Source organism: Mesocricetus auratus, unplaced genomic scaffold (genome assembly GCF_017639785.1).
Source record: "Mesocricetus auratus isolate SY011 unplaced genomic scaffold, BCM_Maur_2.0 Super-Scaffold_100019, whole genome shotgun sequence".
NCBI lineage: Eukaryota > Metazoa > Chordata > Mammalia > Rodentia > Cricetidae > Mesocricetus > Mesocricetus auratus.
The window spans coordinates 32,425,498-32,445,721 of record NW_024429200.1 but is presented as its reverse complement, the minus strand read 5'-3'; the positions used below and the strand labels follow the sequence as shown (position 1 = coordinate 32,445,721).

The window sequence follows — 20,224 nt, the reverse complement described above, 5'->3', positions numbered from 1 at the left end:
CATATTTTGGATATATGCCTAAGAGTGGAGTTGCTGGGTCTTGTGGTAGGTTTATTCCCATTTTTCTGAGGAATCTCCATACTGATTTCCAAAGTGGCTGAACCAGTTGGCACTCCCACCAGCAATGGAGGAGTGTTCCCCTTTCACCACATCCTCTCCAGCATAAACTGTCGTTGGTGTTTTTGATTTTAGTCATTCTGACAGGAGTGAGATGGTGTCTCAGAGTTGTTTTGATTTGCATTTCCCGGATGGCTAAGGATGTTGAGCACTTTCTCAAGTGCCTCTCAGCCATTTTAGACTCCTCTATTGAAAATTCTCTGTTTAGTTCTGCAGCCCACTTTTTAATTGGGTCCTTTGATGTGACAAAACAAATTTTTAAATTCTTTAATTTTTTATATTATTACACCATCCCCCTTCGTTTTCCTCCCTTCAAAACCTCCCAAACTCTTCTTTGCTCAGTTTCAAATTCATGTCTTCTTTTTTGTTAATTATTGTTAAACATATCTATAAACATATATTCTTAAATATATAAATACAATCTGTTCAGTCTGTATTATATTACTTGTACGTATGTTTTCAGAACTGATGTTTGGTATTGGGTAACCAAGTAGTATGCTCTTCTTCCTGAGAAAGACTATTTCTCCTGCTCTTAGCATTCCTTAGTTGCCTCTAGTTCTTTATATAGGGTTGAGGTCTCTTGGGTTTTCTCCTGTCCACTTTAGTGTATCTGTATTTGACCTTTTTGAACTCATGTTAAGCACCCATGTTCATGTTGATGAGACTTTCTGGGGGTAGCTTCTGACATTGCTAGGAGATACAAACAAATCTCACAGCAAACTCTCTGATCTTCTCTGGCTTTTACCATCTTTCTACCCATTTTCTGGAACATTCCTTGAACCTTAGGGGTAGGAGTTATTTTTGAGAAGTGGCACTAAAACCCCACTTCTTGAATAGCTATGGTTTTCTGTAGTGGTCTCTATCTGTTGCATCTTAAGTTTCTCTAATGAGCTGTGAGAACTACACTTATTGTGGGTATAAGGACAAATATTTAGAATGTAGTTAGGGATTATGTTGGTTTAGTAAAATGATGGTTGTAGGTTCTCCTCCAAGATCCATGATCTTACTCACCTAGGTAGTTGGTTAGGTCTCCAGTTCCAGGCCAATATTCTTCTTGTAGGTCTTAATCCCAATTAGAGAGCTGCTGGTTACCACCAACATATATGCATGTTACTGCTGTACCCATAGGGCTATTGTGCCAGTCTGGTCCTTGTACTTTATAGGAACCATTGCTCAGTAGGACTATTGGTTACTTACATGGCACCCTCAGGAGGCTTTCAGGAACTGTCCAGCTCAGGGCCCTCTGCACCCCCTTTGTCTGCAGTCCATGATGTCTTCAGCTTTAGGGACTTAGCTTTCATCCAGGGGGCAACTAACAGCAGTAGCAATAGCCTATAATGTATTGAGAGTCTCCTATACAACCCTGACAACTCAAAAGATGGCATCTCGTGCTTGATGTTGTGGTTTTTGTTAGATAGTTTTTGGCTTTTGGAGGAAGCTGAGATGAGAGAATTTTACTTCAACTATATATGTATATTATAGGATTTAAGAAATCAGCACCTATCCATCATTCCCCCCATCCACCCATAAAACCTATTTCCCCCTCCTAGGGAGACCCATATATCCCCCAGTCCTTTCCTTAATACCTAACTTATTTCTGAGTCTACAGATTGTAGCTTGGTTATCAGTTACTTAATAGCTAATATCCAGATTTAAGTGAATACATACCATACTTATCTTTTTGGGTCTGGGTTACATCACTCAAGATGATTTTTTTTCTCGTTCCATCCATTCGTAAGAAAATTTCATGATGCCATTTTTTAAAAGAACTGAGTATTAACTCTATTGTATAAATATAATACATATTCTTTATCCATTCTTCTGTTGAGGGACAGCTAGATTGTTTACAGTTTCTGGCTATTATGAATAGAGCAGTAGTGAACATGGTTGGTCAATTTCCTTGTAGGATGAAGCATCCTTTGGTTATATGCCCAAGAGTGGTATGTCCTGACAAGCTTACCTGTTCAAATGTACTTGAAAAGGGCAGTGAGGGTTGAGAAAACAAAGAGACAAGAGACAGAAGATAGAATGGGGGGGGAGGCTCTTAGTGAATACTGCAGATGCCCCAAGTTTATTACTCATAGCCATTATAAACCCCAAGCAAAAAGGGAGGGAAGAAGACTTCCTGACAAAGGTACAAGGACCAAACAAACATAATTACCTCCTTAATATGGAAAACATATAACCACACCCTAAGTAAATCATCCTTGAGGTGCAAGACAGGCAGTAGCCACACCTTCGGCCAAACATCCTGTAGTTTAACCTTGAGGAGCAAGAATAGGTTTGAACTCTCTGACCTCAAATCAAGATCGAATAGAGTCAATAACAAGGGGCCCCAATGGTGGTATAGCTGGGTCTTGAGGTAGATGCATTATCATCTTCTTGAGGAACGGCCACACTGATTTCCGTGGTGGCTGTACAAGTTTGCACTCCTACCAGCAATGAATGAGTGTTCCCCTTGCTGAACATCCTCACCAGAAGGAGCTGTCAACTTGTATTATTGATCTTAGCCACTCTGATGGGTGTAAGATGATAGCTTTGATTTGCATTTCCCTTAAGGATAAGGATGTTGAACATTTCTTTAGGTGTTATTCGGCCATTTGAATTTCCTCTGTTATGAATTCTTTGTTTAAATCTGTACCCCCAATTTTTTGATTATTTGGTTTTTTTGATACCTAGTTTCTTGAGCTCTTTTTATAAATTGAATATTTGTCCTCTATTGCATGTGGAGTTGGTAAAAATCTTTTTTCATTCTGTAGACTTCTGCTTTGTTCGAAAAATGGTTTTCTTTGTCTTACAGAAGCTTTTCAGTTTATGAGTTCCCATTTATTAACTATTGATCTTTGTGCCTGCATTTATGGTTTTCTGTTCAGGAAGTCCTTTCCTCTGCCAGTGCATTCAAGGTTATTTCACACTTTCTGTTATGTTAGGTTTAGTGCACCGGGTTTTGAGAGCTTTGATCCATTTGGAATTGAGTTTTGTGCAGGGTTATATGTTATTTGCATTCTTCTACATGCTGACAGCCAGTTTGACAAGCACCATTCACTGAAGATGCTTTTTTTCATTGTGTATTTCTGGCATATTATATATATTCATTCCATAGGCGTGTGGTTTTATGTCTGGATATTCAGTTTGCTTCCATTGATCAATATGTCTTTTTGTGTCAGTGTCATGTTGTTTTTATTTCTATAGCTCTGTAGTACAACTTGGCATCAGGGATAGTGATAGTTCCTATGGTTCTTTTATTATTCAGGATTGTTTTAGCTAAACTGCATTATCTGTTATTTAAATTCCATCTGAAACTGGAAGTTGTCCTTTCAAGATTTATACAGAATTGCATTGGAAGTTTGTTGGGGATTGCATTGAATCTCTAGATTGCTTTGGGCATGATGGCCATTTTTACTATATTAATTTTACTGGTGGATGTGTGTGCCAGATCTCACCATCTTCTGATATTTCAGTGTCTTTCTTCAATGTTTTAAAGTTTTCAGGCTATAAATCTTTCAGTTGATTGATTAGAGTTATTCCAAGATATTTTATATCATTTGAGGCAATTGTGAAAGGTGTTGTTTCCCTGATTTCTTTGTCAGGCCACTTGTCATTTGAATATAGGAGGGCTACTCATTTTTGTGAGTTAATTTTGTATCCAGCTACTTTGCTGAAGGTGTTTATCAGCTGTAGGAGTTTCCCAGTTAACGTTTGGGGTCTCTATTGTATCATCTGCAAATAAAGATACTTTGACTTCCTCTCCAATTCATGGCCCTTTGGTCTCATTCAGTTGCCTTACTGCTCTGGCTAAGACTTCAAGTACTGTATTGAATAGGTATAGAGAGACTGAACAACCTTGTCTTGTCCTCGATTCTAGGAGAATTCCTTTGAGTTTCTCTCCCTTTAGGTTGTTGTTGTCTATGGGCTTCCTGAAAACTACCTTTATTATGTTTAGGTATGTCCCTTGTATCCCTAATTTCTCCAGGACTTTTATCTTGCAGGGCTGTTGGATTTTGTCACATGTCTTTCTACATCTAATGAGATGGTTATGTGACTTTTTCTCTCAGTTTATTTATATAGTGGGCTACATTTATTGATTTTCATATATTGAACCCTCCCTGCATCTCTGAGGTGAAGTCTCCTTGATCATGGTAAATTATCTTTTTTTTTGTTTTGTTTTTATGTTCATATTTGTATATTTTTATTTTTTTATTTTAATTTTAAATAGCTTGTTTTACATGTCAATCCCAGTTCCCTCTCCCTCCCCTCCTCCCGCACCTCCCTACCATCCCCCCATCCTCCTACCCTATTGCCAATTCCTTCCGCATAGGGGATATCTAGAGTCTATCATTTCACTCAGGGTAGGGTCCAGGCACTTCCCTATGAGTCCAGGCAGAGAGAGCCACCCTCTTTGTGTTATAGACACACAATGTCTGTTAGTATTCGAGGAATAAACACTGATCCACTGCTCAGGACCCCATAGGTAGCCAAGGTCTCCTCACTGACTCTCACATGGGGGTCTGGATCGGTCCCATGCTGGCCTCCCAGCTGTTGGTCTGGGGTCCAAGAGCTCTCCCCTGTTCAGATCAGCTGTCTCTGCTGGTTTTGCCAGCCCATTCTGTGCCAATTTGCTCTTCGCTCCTCTCTCTCTGTTGCTGGGTTCCTTGGGTTCTGTTCAGTGTTTAACTGTGGGTGTTTGCCTCTGCTTCCATCAGTCATTGGATGAAGGCTCCAGGATGGTTATAGACATCAAGTTCATTATCAGGAATGGTCATTCGAGGTGGTTTCTACACTATTGCTTAGCTTGCCAATTAGTGTCATCCGTTTAGATCACTAGAGGTCACACTGGTGCCTGATCTGTCTTCTAACCTATGATTCCCTATTCCCCCTATCCTACCCCTCCAGTCAACCTTCCTGTTCCTCCAAGACCTACTCTCTCTTCCTCTTCTCCCCCTCTCAATTTCCCAGCTCCCTCTCCCCCCACCCCTCGCCATGTTCCCCATCTGTTCAGAGGATCTTGCCTCAGGTAAATGATCTTTTTGGTGTGTTCTTGGATTTGTTTTGCAAGTATTTTACTATGTTTGTAGCTATGTTCATAAGGAAAATTGGTCTATAATTAATTGTCTGTATTGAATCTTTGTGTGGCCTCATATTTGGCAGTGTACCTTCTGTTTCTGTTTTGTAGACTAATTTGAGGAGTATTGGCATTAATTTTTCTTTGAGAGTCTGGTACAGTTCCTGTGCTGAAACCACCTGGCCCTGGACTGGTTTTGGTTGGACTTTTTTATAATTAATTTTTATTAAATTAAAAACAACCTTTATTTTATATACCAATCTCAGTCTCCTTTCCCTTCTGTCCTCCCATCCCCCCCACCATCTTCCCATCCTACCCTCCATCCCTTGGGGAATCATCAAAGTTTGTAACATCATTTAGGGCAGGACAAAGACCCTTTTCTCTGTATCTAGGCTGGGAGAGTACCACTCCCTAGGGAATGGGCTCCCAAAGCGGATTTGTGCACTGGGGATAAATACTGTTCTACTGCCAGAGGTCCCGTGGACTGCCCAGGCCTCCCAACTGGCACCCACATTCAGGGGGCCTGATTCAGTCCTATGCTGGTTCCCCAGCTGTCACACTGGGGTCTGTGAATGTCCACTTGCTCATGTCAGCTCTTACTGTGGGTTTCCCAGCATCACTCCTCCCTCTCTTCAACTGGATTCCAGAGAGCCATTTGCCATTCTGGATCTGTTACCTCACTCAGTGTGATCTTTTCTAGTTCCATCTGTTTACCTACAAAGTGCATGATTTAATTTTTACAGCTAAATGGTATTCTTTGGTGTATATGCACTACATTTTCATTATCCTTCCGTTTCATAGCTTTTGTGAATAGGTGGCAATAAACATTGCTGAGCAAATGTCTATGGAGTAGGATGTCAAGTCTTTCAGGCATTTGCCAAGGAGTGGTGTAATTGGATCATATAGTAGATTTGCTGTCTTCTCTTTACTGGTTTCCGTAGTGACTGTACTAGTTTGCATATCCACCAACAGTGAATGAGGGTTCCGTTTTCCCTGCAACCTCACCAAGGTTTGTTCTTATTTCATCTGCACACACACCAAACAATAGAGAAACCTGTCTGTTGGAGAAGGTATGGTATTGCTTTTTATGAAATTGTGTGTATAATAGTTTGTGTGACTATATATTATTGTAGTATTTTCTTGATAAGTTGATCCTTGTTTAGAATGAAGTGCCCTTCTTTGTCTCTTATGATTAGTTTTGACATTATTTTTTGTCCAGGGTAAGGAACTAAATAAACCAGTCCCCCAAATCAAAAGCTCTTAGTGAATAAAACGGACACCGATGCCCCAGCCCACTCTAACGCTGTGGCCTATACAGTGATTGTTACATCACTCTAAGAGGCACTTTTGTGTTAGACATCCTTAGTGAGACAGTGCACACTCGTCTCATTAAATGTTGACTGTGAGGATACATGGGAAACTAAGAAGCAGGACGTACTCTCGATAGGACATCTACATCTCTGCCAGGTATGACTGCCTTGAGTAAACGACCTTCTGCAAACATCAGACTTGCAAGCTAAACCAGCCACCCTTCTCATTGTACAATGTTATAACTGAAAGAAAAATTGACAAATCATTGCTGTTCTAAGATTTTCCCCAGAATTACTGGAATGCATCTCTCATTTTAAGTGTATTTATTGCCAGGAATAAAATTTTTATTTAAAAGGTTAGGTTATAATTTTGGACAGCACTGTATGCTTTGCAAATAAAAGTATCATTTAAAATTTGCTGATCCCTGTAAAAATCTAGATTTAGTCACTTAACATTCATTTCCTTATTATTAAAAAGTCACTCTTGAGCCCTATCTTTGTTCCAACTAGTGCTTTTCACGTTTTTCAACGGAGGACACAGAATGTTTCATATCTGGGTAAGGGTGAGCAGGGTAGGCACAGTAACAGGACTAAGGTAAGTTAGATAGGCCTCCTCAAGAAAGACATTTACAGGGGCTGGAGAGATGACTGCTCTTCCAGGGGTCTTGATGTCAATTCCTAGCATTTGCACAATGGCTCACAATTCTCTATAATGGAATTTGATGCCCTCTTTTAGTGTGCAGACATACATGTACATAAAACCCACAAATCTTTAAAAAAGGGAAAGATACTTATGCTATACCCAAAGATAGCAGCCACCAGCCATGAAAGGAGACACAACCCTAGAGAATTAAAGTCTACACTATTTTACAGGTATAAAAATGCCTATTAAAATATTAACCATTTACCATTTTAATTCTCACCACGGTCACATGATATTGTCATCACGATGCTATAAATGTTTGGCAATTCTAATTAAAGATGTCCTAATAATTTGATAATTAGTGCTGATTAACAAGTTAATGTTTTCTTTCTTTTATGACTTTTCAGTAACATTGTCATTCATTCACAAGGTCCATTCATACACAGGAATGTATAACAAAATGAAGTATTGTAAAACTTATTGATGAAGTTATACCATTAGAGAAAGGGTTGTAGGGCTAGGGAGATTGTTCTTCTAAATGGCAGCTATCAACTCTCTGTAACCACAGACTGGAAGAAGCTGGTGCCTTCCTCTGGGCTCCACACACACCAGGCACACAGTGGTGCACGTATGCAGGCAAACCAACCATACACACAAAAGAGTAAGAATAAATATAAGACATGTGTCATGATGTCTATTAGTTTTTTTAAGTAGCTATATAAAACAAAGTATACCAGTAATCCGTTTAGCACCATGGCTTTTTCAAATAACCAAGAAGATAGATTTGAAAGTTAGTCTTATGATTATATTTATAGATTACACAGCATATTGTCCTTACATGTATTATTTACCTTAAAACCAGTGTTGTTATTAAGCTCCTGGGGACCTCTAAGGATTTCATAAACAAGAATGGGCTTACTCATTGGTTCTGAGGCACCACATCTGATGCCATGGCAGTTTTCCTTTGTACATGTCTAATGCCAAGGACATAGAGTTCACAATAGACAAATGGGAAGAACATTTATGTACCATTGCTTCCCGAGTGTTTCCTTCAGATGTCTTTAACAACAACAACAAAAAAAGCTCCCAATGCTCTTGCTCTTGCTCTTACTCTCTTCTTTTTCTCAGTTGTGAGTCTAGAATTGGGTTGACTGCACTGAACAGAGGGACTGGGCCCAGCTTCATGCCTGCCTGATAGGAGTGTTACTTCCTGGCCTTGTGTTCTGTGAACCAATGCAATTTAGGAGTGAAGAAATGGTGTATGACATCATCTGATGCTAACACATGATGTTAAAAAAAAAAAAAACTGCAAATGCTGCTTTGTGTAGATCCGAAGTAGTCTGTCTTAGTGACTTGGTAAGGGAGCCTCAAATCCAGAAGGTGTCTTTGAATAATTATGGTAATTATACTCTGTAGCTTTCAGGTTCCCCTAGGGAGGGTTCTCCTATCCCTCTCAAGGATGGGAAGCACTTTAAATCACTTGTATGGGACACTGAGAAATGAAGGCTGAAAGTTCACATTCATTGGCTCAATATTGCTGAGTAGAACCCTGGAATGATGGAATACATTTTAGGGAGAGGCATTTTCCACTAGGTCCAATACTTTTCTTCCTGGTTGAGAGTTTACAGAAAAGGAGTACAAATTGTTTGTCAAAACTATTAGGAAATTTCTGTCAGTTTAGCTTTCCAGTTTTTGACCCTTTTGCTTTGTGTCTGTTACCAGCACATGTTCAAATCCTGTTCTCATCTTAAACTCTGATCATTGTTGGCATCTTAAGAAAGCTGTGGCCCAGCTTTGTTCTTCAGAACCAGTCTCGGTGTTTGTGGAAGTCTGTGAGGAATTTTATGCCTCTTTGCTTCTAGCTTAGGGCCAGACCAGCATCCATCTAGTAGTTCACACTATGGATATAAGTTCTAGCTAAAGTGACAGAGCTGGAATCTTGGGCCCTTACCGAGGAAATTTCTGTTCAGTCTACTTTAAACATGTCTTACTTAAGTTTAAAATGTGTGAGGTAGAAAAAAGTTTGCTAAGGTGTTTAAGAAGAAATGTTGCAGTCCAGGAGCCCAGCTCCCAGGTCTGCACCAAGGGTAGCATAAAGAATGTCTTCTCAGATCAGGAAAGAACTTAGGAAATACTTCTTCTCTAGGGAAAAACACACTATCTGATGGTAACTTAAGAAAAAAGGAACAAACATGGGCTTTCCTGGTGGTAACCTCCTCTTTTACTTTATTTTAATAATGTCTCTTCCTTGACAGTCTCTCTACACAGTTACGTCTCCTTGCGTACAGTTACATGTCTCTCTTGTATGTATGTATCCATCTTCTGCACAGCCATACATCCCTACACAGTTTCATCTCTTTTCACATAGTTACATCTCTTTCCCCAGCTGTATCTGCCTTCTGCAAACCACACATCTCTATACACAGTTACATCGTCCACATATTCTCTGCACAGCCACATCTCTCTCATCTCTCCTATGCCTCCCTTATACTTCTCTCTACACACTTCACTGCATATTCCTACCAACACATACATACTTCTCTCACATTTTCCTCCTAAGTAACCCTATGTCTCTTCTGCTTCTCATAGCCAAAACCTCTAGACAAACACAAATCGCATCTTTCAGGGTCACGACGCTCTTCTTGAATAAACAAAAAACAGAACCAAACTGATCACACAGTTTCTCTCAGGCAAGGGAGGTAGCGCTGACCAGCCGGTGAGCCAAGTAAGCACGTAGCTGTGAGTGTTCAGGGCTTCCAGACATAAAACAACATTGAAATTCAGGACTTAAAAAAAATAAGCAGTTTTCTGGTTGAACCTTGAAGGTGGGAATATGTGCAGAAAGTCCACTGCTGAGAAATTTGTGTCTGCTAAAGTTGCTTCATGTTCTGACCTTGAATTTGCAATGAATACCTGGGAAGTTGACCCCATGTATTGTCTCTAGGGGCAACCAGATATTTGTTGTCTCCAGTTTGCTTTGAATTTGTACAGAAGTCTAAAATTAGCTGTCTTAGTGGCTGAGAATACTATTACTTTTTTCTTCTTTTTCCATTGTTTAATTTTTTGATTTCATTTTACATTCCAACTACAATTCTCCTTCCCACCCCTCCTCCCAACAACCACACCTCCCAGCCTCTCTTACCCCCCCTCCCTGCCCACCCCAGTCCACTGCTCCTCACAGGTAAGGGCTCCCATGAGGAGTCAACATAGTCTGGCACAATAGGTTGGGGCAGGGCCCGGACCCTCCCCTATGCGTTAAAACTGAGCATGGCATCCCACCATAGTGAATGGGCTCCAACAAGCTAGCTCATGTACCAGATTTGTATTGTGATCCTACTGACAGGGGTCCCTCTGATAGTTCAAGCTTCAGAACTGTTTCCCATATATGGAGGGCCTAGTTCGGTTCCTTGGAGTCTCCACAGTTGTAGGTCTAGAGTTCATGAGTTTCCAGGAGCTTGGTTCAGCTGTTTCTGTAGATTTCTCCACTATGATCTTGACCTCCTTTGCTCATATGTTCCCTCCTCTCTCTCTTTGACTAAATTCCCACTTTCTTATGTCAGTCTGAATAATGAAAAATGTTCCAGTATTTTTATTCATCCGAATTTTACAGGTTATGCAGAAATGATCTTCCTGACTATCCACAACTATATGTGTGCCCAACAGGTGGAATATTTTCACAAGCAGTGGGAATAATACCCATATCTGTTTCTAGTGGCACATGAGAAAAATTGCAGAGACAGTCATTCATAGTCAGTGACCCCAAGGTCTTTGCCAAGTGGGATTCCCCATCAGAGAATCACCCATCTGGTGGTGGATTGACCTGTTGAATACTAGTTGTCACCTGCTGTATACTCTCATATACTGGTACATGCAAGTGCTCTTACTGTCTTCTCTAATGAACACTTGCCAAAGGTAGGAAGAAATGGTGAAATGATTAATTGGAGGCTGAAAACAATGAGGATCAAACAAGATTAATTGATAGCAAGTGTTAATGAAGGACAAAATTTTGTCACCTAGCTGTCATTTTGTTCTCATTAAAATATAAAGGGTTAGGCTAAAAAACAAATAGTTTTCTTCTTTGAACCCTGATACACCCACAAGTAAACTATCTGTGGGTTATTTTAGAAGCCAAGACAAGAGTAGACAGTGTTTGAATCTTAGCAAAATATTGCCTTTTTTATTGATTTACAAAATTAAATTTAACCTTGAACACATGTGTCATGAGAACTATGCTTTTTAGGTTGGTAAAGCAGTCTGTAGTATGTATAAGAATCATATTTTATTTTTTTCAATGGCCATTTATGCTGATTCTATTTCTTTACTATTGTGAAAAGAGCAATGGTAAATATGGATGTGCAAATTGTGTCTGTAATCAGATGTAGACTATTTTGGGTATGTACTTCTACTTGGAGTTCTTTGAGAAGCCTCTACACTGACTTCTATAGTAGCTACACTAGGTTACACTCCTGCCAACAGTGTATGATCATCCTGCTACCTGAAGCAACTCAGTTTAACCTGAGGAAGAACTGTGATTCTCTTTGGTTCAAGACATAAGTCATAGGTGTCATCTAACTGTTGAGTTAGCTTTTTTTCTTAGAGTCTAGAATGACTGGAACTTTAGGCCAAAGGATATTGTAGCTTAGTGTCCAGGGTTTTTCTTTCCCTTAAAGTAGATTTCCCTGGTGTGGTATAACCTGCTTAGAAAGTTTATACTTGACAGCTGTATCTGGTACTTCCAAATTGCTGTTCTGTTTTTGTTTTTGTTTTTTTTTTCTTGGTGGTAAGTCTTTCTACTTAAAATTTCCAGTGAGGGGATGGAGATGGCTTAGTGGTGCATACCACCTTACGTAAGAGCTCTTGAAGAGGGTTGGGTTCTGTCCTGGCAGCTGCCAGTTGCAGCTCCATTTCTAGGATGTCCCTCTGATGCCCTCTTCTGGGCTCTGCATGCATGTGATGCATACAAATAAACTTTGACACACATATTCACATAAAAAAATCACATTTACTAATGTGAAATGTATTTCTTGTGTCCCCAAGTAAAGGGGAACTCCAGCATAGCAGGGGATCCCTTCCAGACCCCAGATTAGGCACTAATTTTCACAGAGAGATCCTTTATTAAGTGGGGAAGAAAAGTTAAAGTGGCTACTTTCTGACTCAGAAAACAGCAGCAAATGACCTTGCAGGTATTTTAAGAGGAGGAAAAGGGGAAGAAAATGGCTGTGATGTTATGGTAACAGAGATAGAGGATGAGAGGGAAAGGGATAAGAGAAAGGATGCAGGGACAAAGGACTGTCCCTGCATAGAGAAGAGACAGACATGGCACACAGGCAAATGACAGTTTATAAAGGTAAAGGGGGAAACCCCATGCTAGGATGAGGTATTTGATTTTAATTGGGCATGTTAATTAGGTGAACCAAAGGGGCCTTCTGATTGCTGGGCTTTAATACTTTGATAGCTGGACCTTGATAGTGAGACTCAGGAGGAAGAGATGGCTAAAGAAGGCAATAGACCTTGATGGCTGGCTTTGGGAATGTAAGCTAGCAGATTTTAGCAGAGGAAATGGGGGAGAAGGGCAAGACCTGCCAGAGCCATGCGCTCTAGTTGGCTAGTGTTCCTTTACCAAGAATAATGTTTTTAGAATGTAAGCATCAGAATGTAAGATTACCTTATTTTAAAGAGTAAACCAAGAGAAATACGCTGAAATTATTAATATTCATAGAATTCAGTTTATGGAAATTTTAAACTTTTCAAAAAGAAAATAAGATGTTGACATTTTAGGGTACATTTTAGATCATTTTAAAATTGTACCTAGACTCATACTCTGGACTTTTTCTTCTTTCTCCCCCCAAAAGCAGTTATAGTTTCATGTTGCTATCTTTTTTTCCATGCTTATTGTTCTGTTTTATACTGGGGGGGGTTCAAGATAGTGTTTCTTTGTGTAGCTCTGGTTGTTGTGGAACTCGCTCTGTCACCTCTGCCCTCTGAGTGCTGAGATTAAAGGTGGCACTGCATAGAGCAGGCCTCTGACATTGATTTGCAGATGAACGACTCTTGTAAATGTCTGTAAAAACCCTTTAGAATGCAAAAAAAAAAAAGATATATTCGAAATCGTGTCTGGAAACTAAAACCATGACGTTGTGTCTTTTTAATCAATTGCAGAAAATGTAGTGATGGAGCCCAATGGTGACTTGTGATCTGGAGACTTCAGTCCCCTGTGACTCAGTAAGCCTGAGTGTTCTTCCGTCTCTCACCCAGTCTCTAACTGCTCCTTTCTCTGTCTCTCTGCCAGGCCTATGCTGCTGTGTTATGGCAACAAGCTACGGACAGCAGACAAAGTTCAACAGGAAAAGCTTGTTTTGGCACCTCTCTCCCAGAAGACAAACTTAATGACTTTCGTGATGAGCAGATTGGACAACTGCAAGAGCTGATGCAGGAAGCTACTAAACCCAATCGGCAGTTTAGTATCACTGAGTCTACAAAACCAAATGTGATACAGGAATCTTAACAAAGCATGTTAAATTTATAACCTCTTACCTCATCTATCACTGGCTTTTAAAAGTCTATCCCTGCAGCTTTAATGGAATAGTCTCTTATTTTTGGATTATATGAATGATAAGTGGATCAAGAACACAAATGGCACAATATGCCATCAGTGAAGTAACATATTTGCTGTGTGGAATGTAATTTTGTGGAATTTAATTCTCGGACTAAAAGGAATTAAAAAGAACATACTTTGGAATTGTACTGAAAATTTCTTTTTTGTAGATGAGTTTGTTTCAAATTCTGTTCCCATCAAGTATTAGCTCATGGTTTGTTTCTATCTTCATCAGTTAAATAAATATATCATGAAAATGGTAGATGTAGACTTCCAGTAAGCTTATTATTAGATGTATTGTCATTCTAAAGTTCCTCTAATAGTTCCCTCCTGGCTATCACTCAGAACGTCCTCTTTGAATCACTCCAATGAAAGTTTTAAGAAAAACTTAATATTTAATTTTTGAGAATTTCAGTATGGTAAGAGAGATGAAAATTACTATATTGACTTATAAATTTAAAAATAAAATACCTATTAAAACCTGTGTGTAAGCTGGGCAACTGATTGGATACTGGAGTGACAGAAGTTGGGCCAGGGAGCTACCTCGTCTGGTAAAGTGTTTGCTGGGGAAGCATGAAGCCCCGAGTACAGATCTCTAGTGCCCACAGGAAAAGCAGGTGTAGTGCTGCATGTCTGTCACCCTAGTGATGAGGAGGCAGAGACAGGTACATGCCTGCGGCTCACCAGCCAGTATAGCTGAATCAGTGAGCTCTGGGTTCAGTGAGAGACCTGTTCTCAAAAAGTGGAGATCAATAGAGGAAGTATGGCTTCTGTAGATTGACTACATGTGACTCCTTCCATTAGATAGGTTCTATAGATTGGCTACATGTATGTAGACACCTTCCAAAGAGTTTTTTTTTTTTTTCTTGCCCAAGACAGGCTTTCTCTATATTGCTTCAGAGCCTGTCCTGGAACTCACAAAGATTTACCTGCTTCTGCTACTCAAGTGCTGGGATTAAAGGTGTGTGCATGTAGACACCTCCCGTAAGATAGGTTCTGTAGACGATAAGAATCTAGGGGAGGATGTGGTGTGGTCTAGATGATCAGGCTATTAACCGCATCTGATTCTAGCCTTCTAGGCTAATAACAGGGTGTGCATGTCTTCCTTTGATGCAGCAACCCTGCGTACTTAACATTCCAGGCTCAACTAGTTTATCTGTGAGCACAAGGACCTCTGTGCCTCCTACAACGAACTAAACCTTATTTCTAAAATTCAAGTTTGTTTTTCAAATTCTATGTGATATTTCCAATCATATTAAAATTAAACTTACTTTCTTCCCTTCTCAATAACTGAATATTAAAATATTCCTATTCATTGGTTAATCTAATTCAGCTTAGATTTTACATTTCCCTAGAGGCTTGCTTATCAGGAATTCTAAGGTACCATGTAGTAGGTTGCCAAGTAGCCCTAACTCTCTGTCACCGTTGATAACCATTCTGTCTATAAGTAAGTAGCTTTGTAGCTCCTTCCTTCTACATTCACCGGAGCTGGCCTTGAAACTTGATTTGCTCAAAAGAACCCTGTAGCCCGGCACACCTCCAGGGTTTAAGTAGACATGGAGAGTAATACATAGGGTGAAAATGCAGCCAGTGTAAGTTTGGATACGTTGAAAGGAGATTAGCCAACCAATGCTGGTTAATCTTAAGTATGAGTGTGATTTATAGCATAACCATTTAAAATGACTGTTCAGAGATTAGTATATAAATTTGTAGCTAATAGAAGAGAAAGCAAAATAGTAAAAACAGAAAACAGAAAAATGGAAGATTAATAAAAAAATAAGAGTAAATAGATGCTCTGATTTGGTAATTGTTGTCTCCTCTGAAACTCACAATGGAGGCTGATCCTTCTTGTGAGTCGCTGGGTGGTAGAAAGAATCAGAAGACAGAATCAGCAGATTGGAGCTCCCATGAATGAATATTGGTGACTTTATAAGAAGTGACAAAGACAGGACACCAGGCATCCTTCTTCTCCATGAGATACCTCAGCTGCCTCGGGATTCTGTTAGTAAGAAGGCCAACCATCACCAGATACAGCCCCGCTGCCTCTGACTAGGACTGTGAGCTGAAGTAAATCTCTAGAAATAACCACATTGATACTGTGATATTAGCCACAGAAAAGGACTACAGTGATTGACAGAACTCAAGATGTCATTGAGTTTGCTAAAGGTAAAGGACAGTTAAAGGCAATTCCTAAGTGGTTAAAGAACGAAACCAATTTATGTTGTTAAGAAAAATTGTATCTGATACATAATATAAAGATCGAACATCATACAAACCAAAAGAAAGCTGAAATTATATGTGGATGCACACATTTGGACATGTACATATGGGTATATATACATGTGTATGGTAAAAGTTAAGGCAAAAACATTGCTAGAAGTTTGAGAGATAATTCAGAGTTTCATTTACATGGTAAGAGAATGATTAAGCAGCCCCATACTTCAGAAAGCTAACACAATTCCAACTAACTCACATGTCAAAGAAACCAAGAGTATAACTGGAACTCTCCAACAGTGAAAATGCCCAATAGGATGTATGGGCTGTGACTAAAGCAACACTTGGATAAATTGATCCACTTCAGTGTGTCTGGCAGGTACAAAGAAAGGTTGTATATGAGAAGTATGTATCTTAGCTAGGCAGGTTGGCAAACACCTATAATTCCAGCACTTGTGAAGAGGAAGAGACAAGAAGATCAGGAATTCAAGATCATCCTCAGCTAGAAGGTAAGTTTGTGGCCAGCCTTTACGCCATGAGAGACGGTCTCAAAAAACTAAAAGGAAATGTGTATCTTAGTATTTTTAGAAAAACACAAAGTCAGAAGGAAATAAAGATTCAAACAAAGGTTTAAATAAAAAAGTTGATTTTTAAAACAATCTACAACTGATCATGCCGATGGCAGATCTCTAGAAATGTTAACAGAAAGCAAAAGTAACCATACAGGAACAAAGGATACAGCTATTTCTGTTTCTATGATATTATAAACAACTTAAAATACATTTGTAACATCCAGAAGAAATTGACAAACTTCTTAAAACTTAAGCTTACCAAAACAGAGACCAAAAAAAACCCCATGTTGCTTCAACAATGAAAGCCATTTAGTCAAGAGTTTACACTGATCCTAGAAAGAAGAATCCACACTTAAGTAATTTTTGTATGAGCATTGCCGAATATTAGGAAACAATCCTAATCTGAAGCTTTTTCAGTGAGCAGAAAGAGAAAGCACCCTTATTCACTTTATCACACCAGTGAAGTATGAGAAGGGAAAACTAGCAGCCAATTTCACTTAGGAACGTGGATGCCAAATCCTAGCCAAGTGTTAAGGAGATGAATCTAGCAAATAACAATTCATGACCTGGCCAGGTGTGTGTACCAATAATCCAAAGCTGTTCCTATGACGGTGGTGGCGCACCCCTTTAATCCCACCACTCTGGAGGCAGAGGCAGGCGGATCTCTGTGAGTTCGAGGCCAGCCTGGTCTACAAAGCTACACAGAGAAACCCTGTCTCGAAAACCAAACAAAATCAATTGCTGTCATGTTCCACATAACCAAAAATGAGTTAATCATGATCACTTGAGAGGTACAGAAGAAGCATTTGTTAAACATGATTAAAAAGTGCTCTTAAATTGGGTATGCAGGACACTTCTGTTCTACAGATATTGTAGTAAACGTGAATCATTGACAGCCACCTCTTTGAGACTCGTGGAAAGGCAAGGATGTGTACCATCACGTTTTTTCAATCAAAACTAGCAGTCTGATAACATGAGATTTAATGTAGAAAATTAAACAGTTACAAATTACTAGAATGATTAAGGTTCTAATGTTTGCTAGATGCAAATGTTCTAGAATGCAGCAAATATGGAAAAATGTTTTTGTCAACAAAAAGTAACCAATTTACTAGAAAATACCCAAAACTCTGTGGAGGAATTTGTGTAAGTTTCTTTAAAGATCTGAAGACTTGGCGGCGCTCAGTGCTCAAGATTAGAAGATTGAACATCGAAAGCATCTTTATTTGTCTGCAAATGTTGCATACTTTCAAAACATTAATAACAAAACTTACAAATGTTTTCATTCTTAACTGATGTTTACTTTAAATTCGATAGAAGTATAAAGTACCAGGACTATCAGTCATTTTTTAAAAATCAGAGTTTTTGTAGAAAATTGATGTTTTTTTCATAAAATATATTCTACTTACAGTTTCCTCTTCCTTAACTTCTCCTCAATTCCCCTCCCATTTGAATCTGTAGGCTTCAATGGACGCTGTAACGATACGCGACACACAATTACTGAAAGTAAAGCTAAGTATTTAATGTAGAAATTACTCACAAGATACCAAACCCAGAGGAGCCAACCAGTTTCAACAAGGTAATTCAGCCTATGGGGTCTCTACAACCTGGGATGCCGTTACCTTCTCTAATCCCTAAGAATTGGCCAATTATAGTTATAGACTTAAAAGATTGTTTCTTCACCATACCGTTACAAGAAAACGACAGAGAAAAGTTTGCCTTCATGGTACCTACCTATAATAATTCCCGTCCGGTACAGAGATTCCAGTGGAAGGTACTACCTCAAGGTATGTTAAACAGTCCAACTTTGTGTCAATATTTTGTGAATAAACCTCTAGAAATAATTCGTGAAAAATTTCCACATTCGTTAATATATCATTATATGGATGACATATTATTGTCTGATTCAAATAAGGATACTTTGGAAAAGATGTTTGAGGCAGTAAAGGAAATTTTGCCTCGCTGGGGATTACAAATTGCCCCAGAAAAAATACAAAGAGGAGATTCTATTAACTATTTAGGTTATAAAATAGATGCTCAGAAAATTAGACCACAGAAAGTACAGATCAGAAGAGATCGTTACCGGACTCTTAATGATCTTCAACAACTATTAGGAGAAATCTCTCAATTACAGACGATTATCGGTGTAGAAGGGCATGATTTAAGACACCTGAAAATGGCTTTAAAAGGAGATAAAGACCTAAACAGCCCACGAGTACTATCAGCTGAGGCTGAAAAAGAATTAGAATGGGTAGAAAAGAGAATATTAGAAGCACATGTGGACCGTGTGGATCCAAATCTGGACTGTATTCTGGTTATTTTACCATCTAGAGAATACCCCTCAGGAATATTAATGCAGAGGGAAGACATCATTCTAGAATGGGTATTTCTGCCACATAAACAGAATAAAAAATTGAAAACATATATAGAAAAGATCTCTGATTTGATATTAAAAGGTAAATTAAGGCTTCGTCAACTGACTGGGAAAGACCCAGCTGAAATTATTGTACCTTTAACGAATGAGGAAATTTCCTCCTTATGGAAGGATAATGAGTATTGGCAAATAGCTTGCAGTGACTTTTTGGGAAGTATTAGTAATAACTATCCCAAAACAGAGAGAATCAAATTCATAAAGAAAACAATTTGGATTCTTCCACGTATCGTGAGGCAAACACCTATTTCTGGAGTTCTTACCTTCTACACGGATGCAAACAAATCAGGTAAGGCAGGGTATAAATCAGGAAATATAAGTAAAGTAGTTCAAAGCCCTTACAACTCTGTACAAAAGGCAGAGTTATATGCCATTCTCATGGTACTTAAAGACTTTACAGAGCCTCTCAATATAGTCACGGATTCTCAGTATGCAGAAAGAGTTGTCCTGCACATTGAGACTGCAGAATTTGTTCCTGATAATACAGAATTAACCTCATTGTTTTTACAATTGCAGGAAATCATCAGAAACAGGACTCATCCTATATATATAACACACATCAGATCCCATACAGGTCTGCCAGGTCCTCTGGCACAAGGCAATGATGAAATTGATCGTTTATTAGTAGGTAATGTGTTGGAAGCTTCAGAATTTCATAAGAAACACCATGTTAACAGCAAAGGTTTAAAGAAGGATTTTTCTATCACCTGGCAACAAGCCAAAGAAATAGTAAGAAATTGTCCCAGTTGCTCATTGTACAATCAAACTCCATTACCAGCAGGTTGTAATCCTAAAGGTATTCACAGAAATGAACTTTTGCAAATGGATGTATTTCACTTCCCAGAATTTGGCAGTTTGAAATATGTACACCATACTATAGACACGTTCTCAGGCTTCCAATGGGCTACTGCCCTCAGCTCTGAAAAAGCTGACTCTGTTATCACACACCTCTTAGAGGTGATGGCTGTTATGGGTATACCTAAAACAATAAAAACTGACAATGGTCCAGCATATGTCTCCAGTAAATTGGAACAATTCTTCAAATATTATAATATAAAACATGTAACTGGTATACCTTACAACCCCACAGGACAAGCAATAATTGAAAGATCTAACCGAACCTTAAAAGAGATGCTTCATAAACAGCCAGGGAAAACAAAGACACCTAAACACAGGTTACACAATGCTTTACTAACGTTGAATTTTCTTAATGCTGATGAAAAAGGACAAACTGCAGCAGAAAGACACTGGACTACAGAGAAGACTTCTGAACTGAACCAACC

At 39.0% G+C, this 20,224-nt stretch overlaps 1 protein-coding gene across 1 annotated transcript in view; it reads left to right on the top strand.

The window, feature by feature from the left end:
* Nucleotides 1-13,989, top strand: part of Sdhaf3 (succinate dehydrogenase complex assembly factor 3) — a 60,364-nt gene extending 46,375 nt beyond the window's left edge. Inside the window, exon 2 of the mRNA XM_005082939.4 lies at nucleotides 13,422-13,989. Coding sequence (XP_005082996.1) covers nucleotides 13,422-13,637 — 216 coding nt within the window. The 3' untranslated portion in view covers nucleotides 13,638-13,989. The remainder of the gene's footprint in view (nucleotides 1-13,421) is intronic.
* Nucleotides 13,990-20,224: the final 6,235 nt, after the last annotated feature.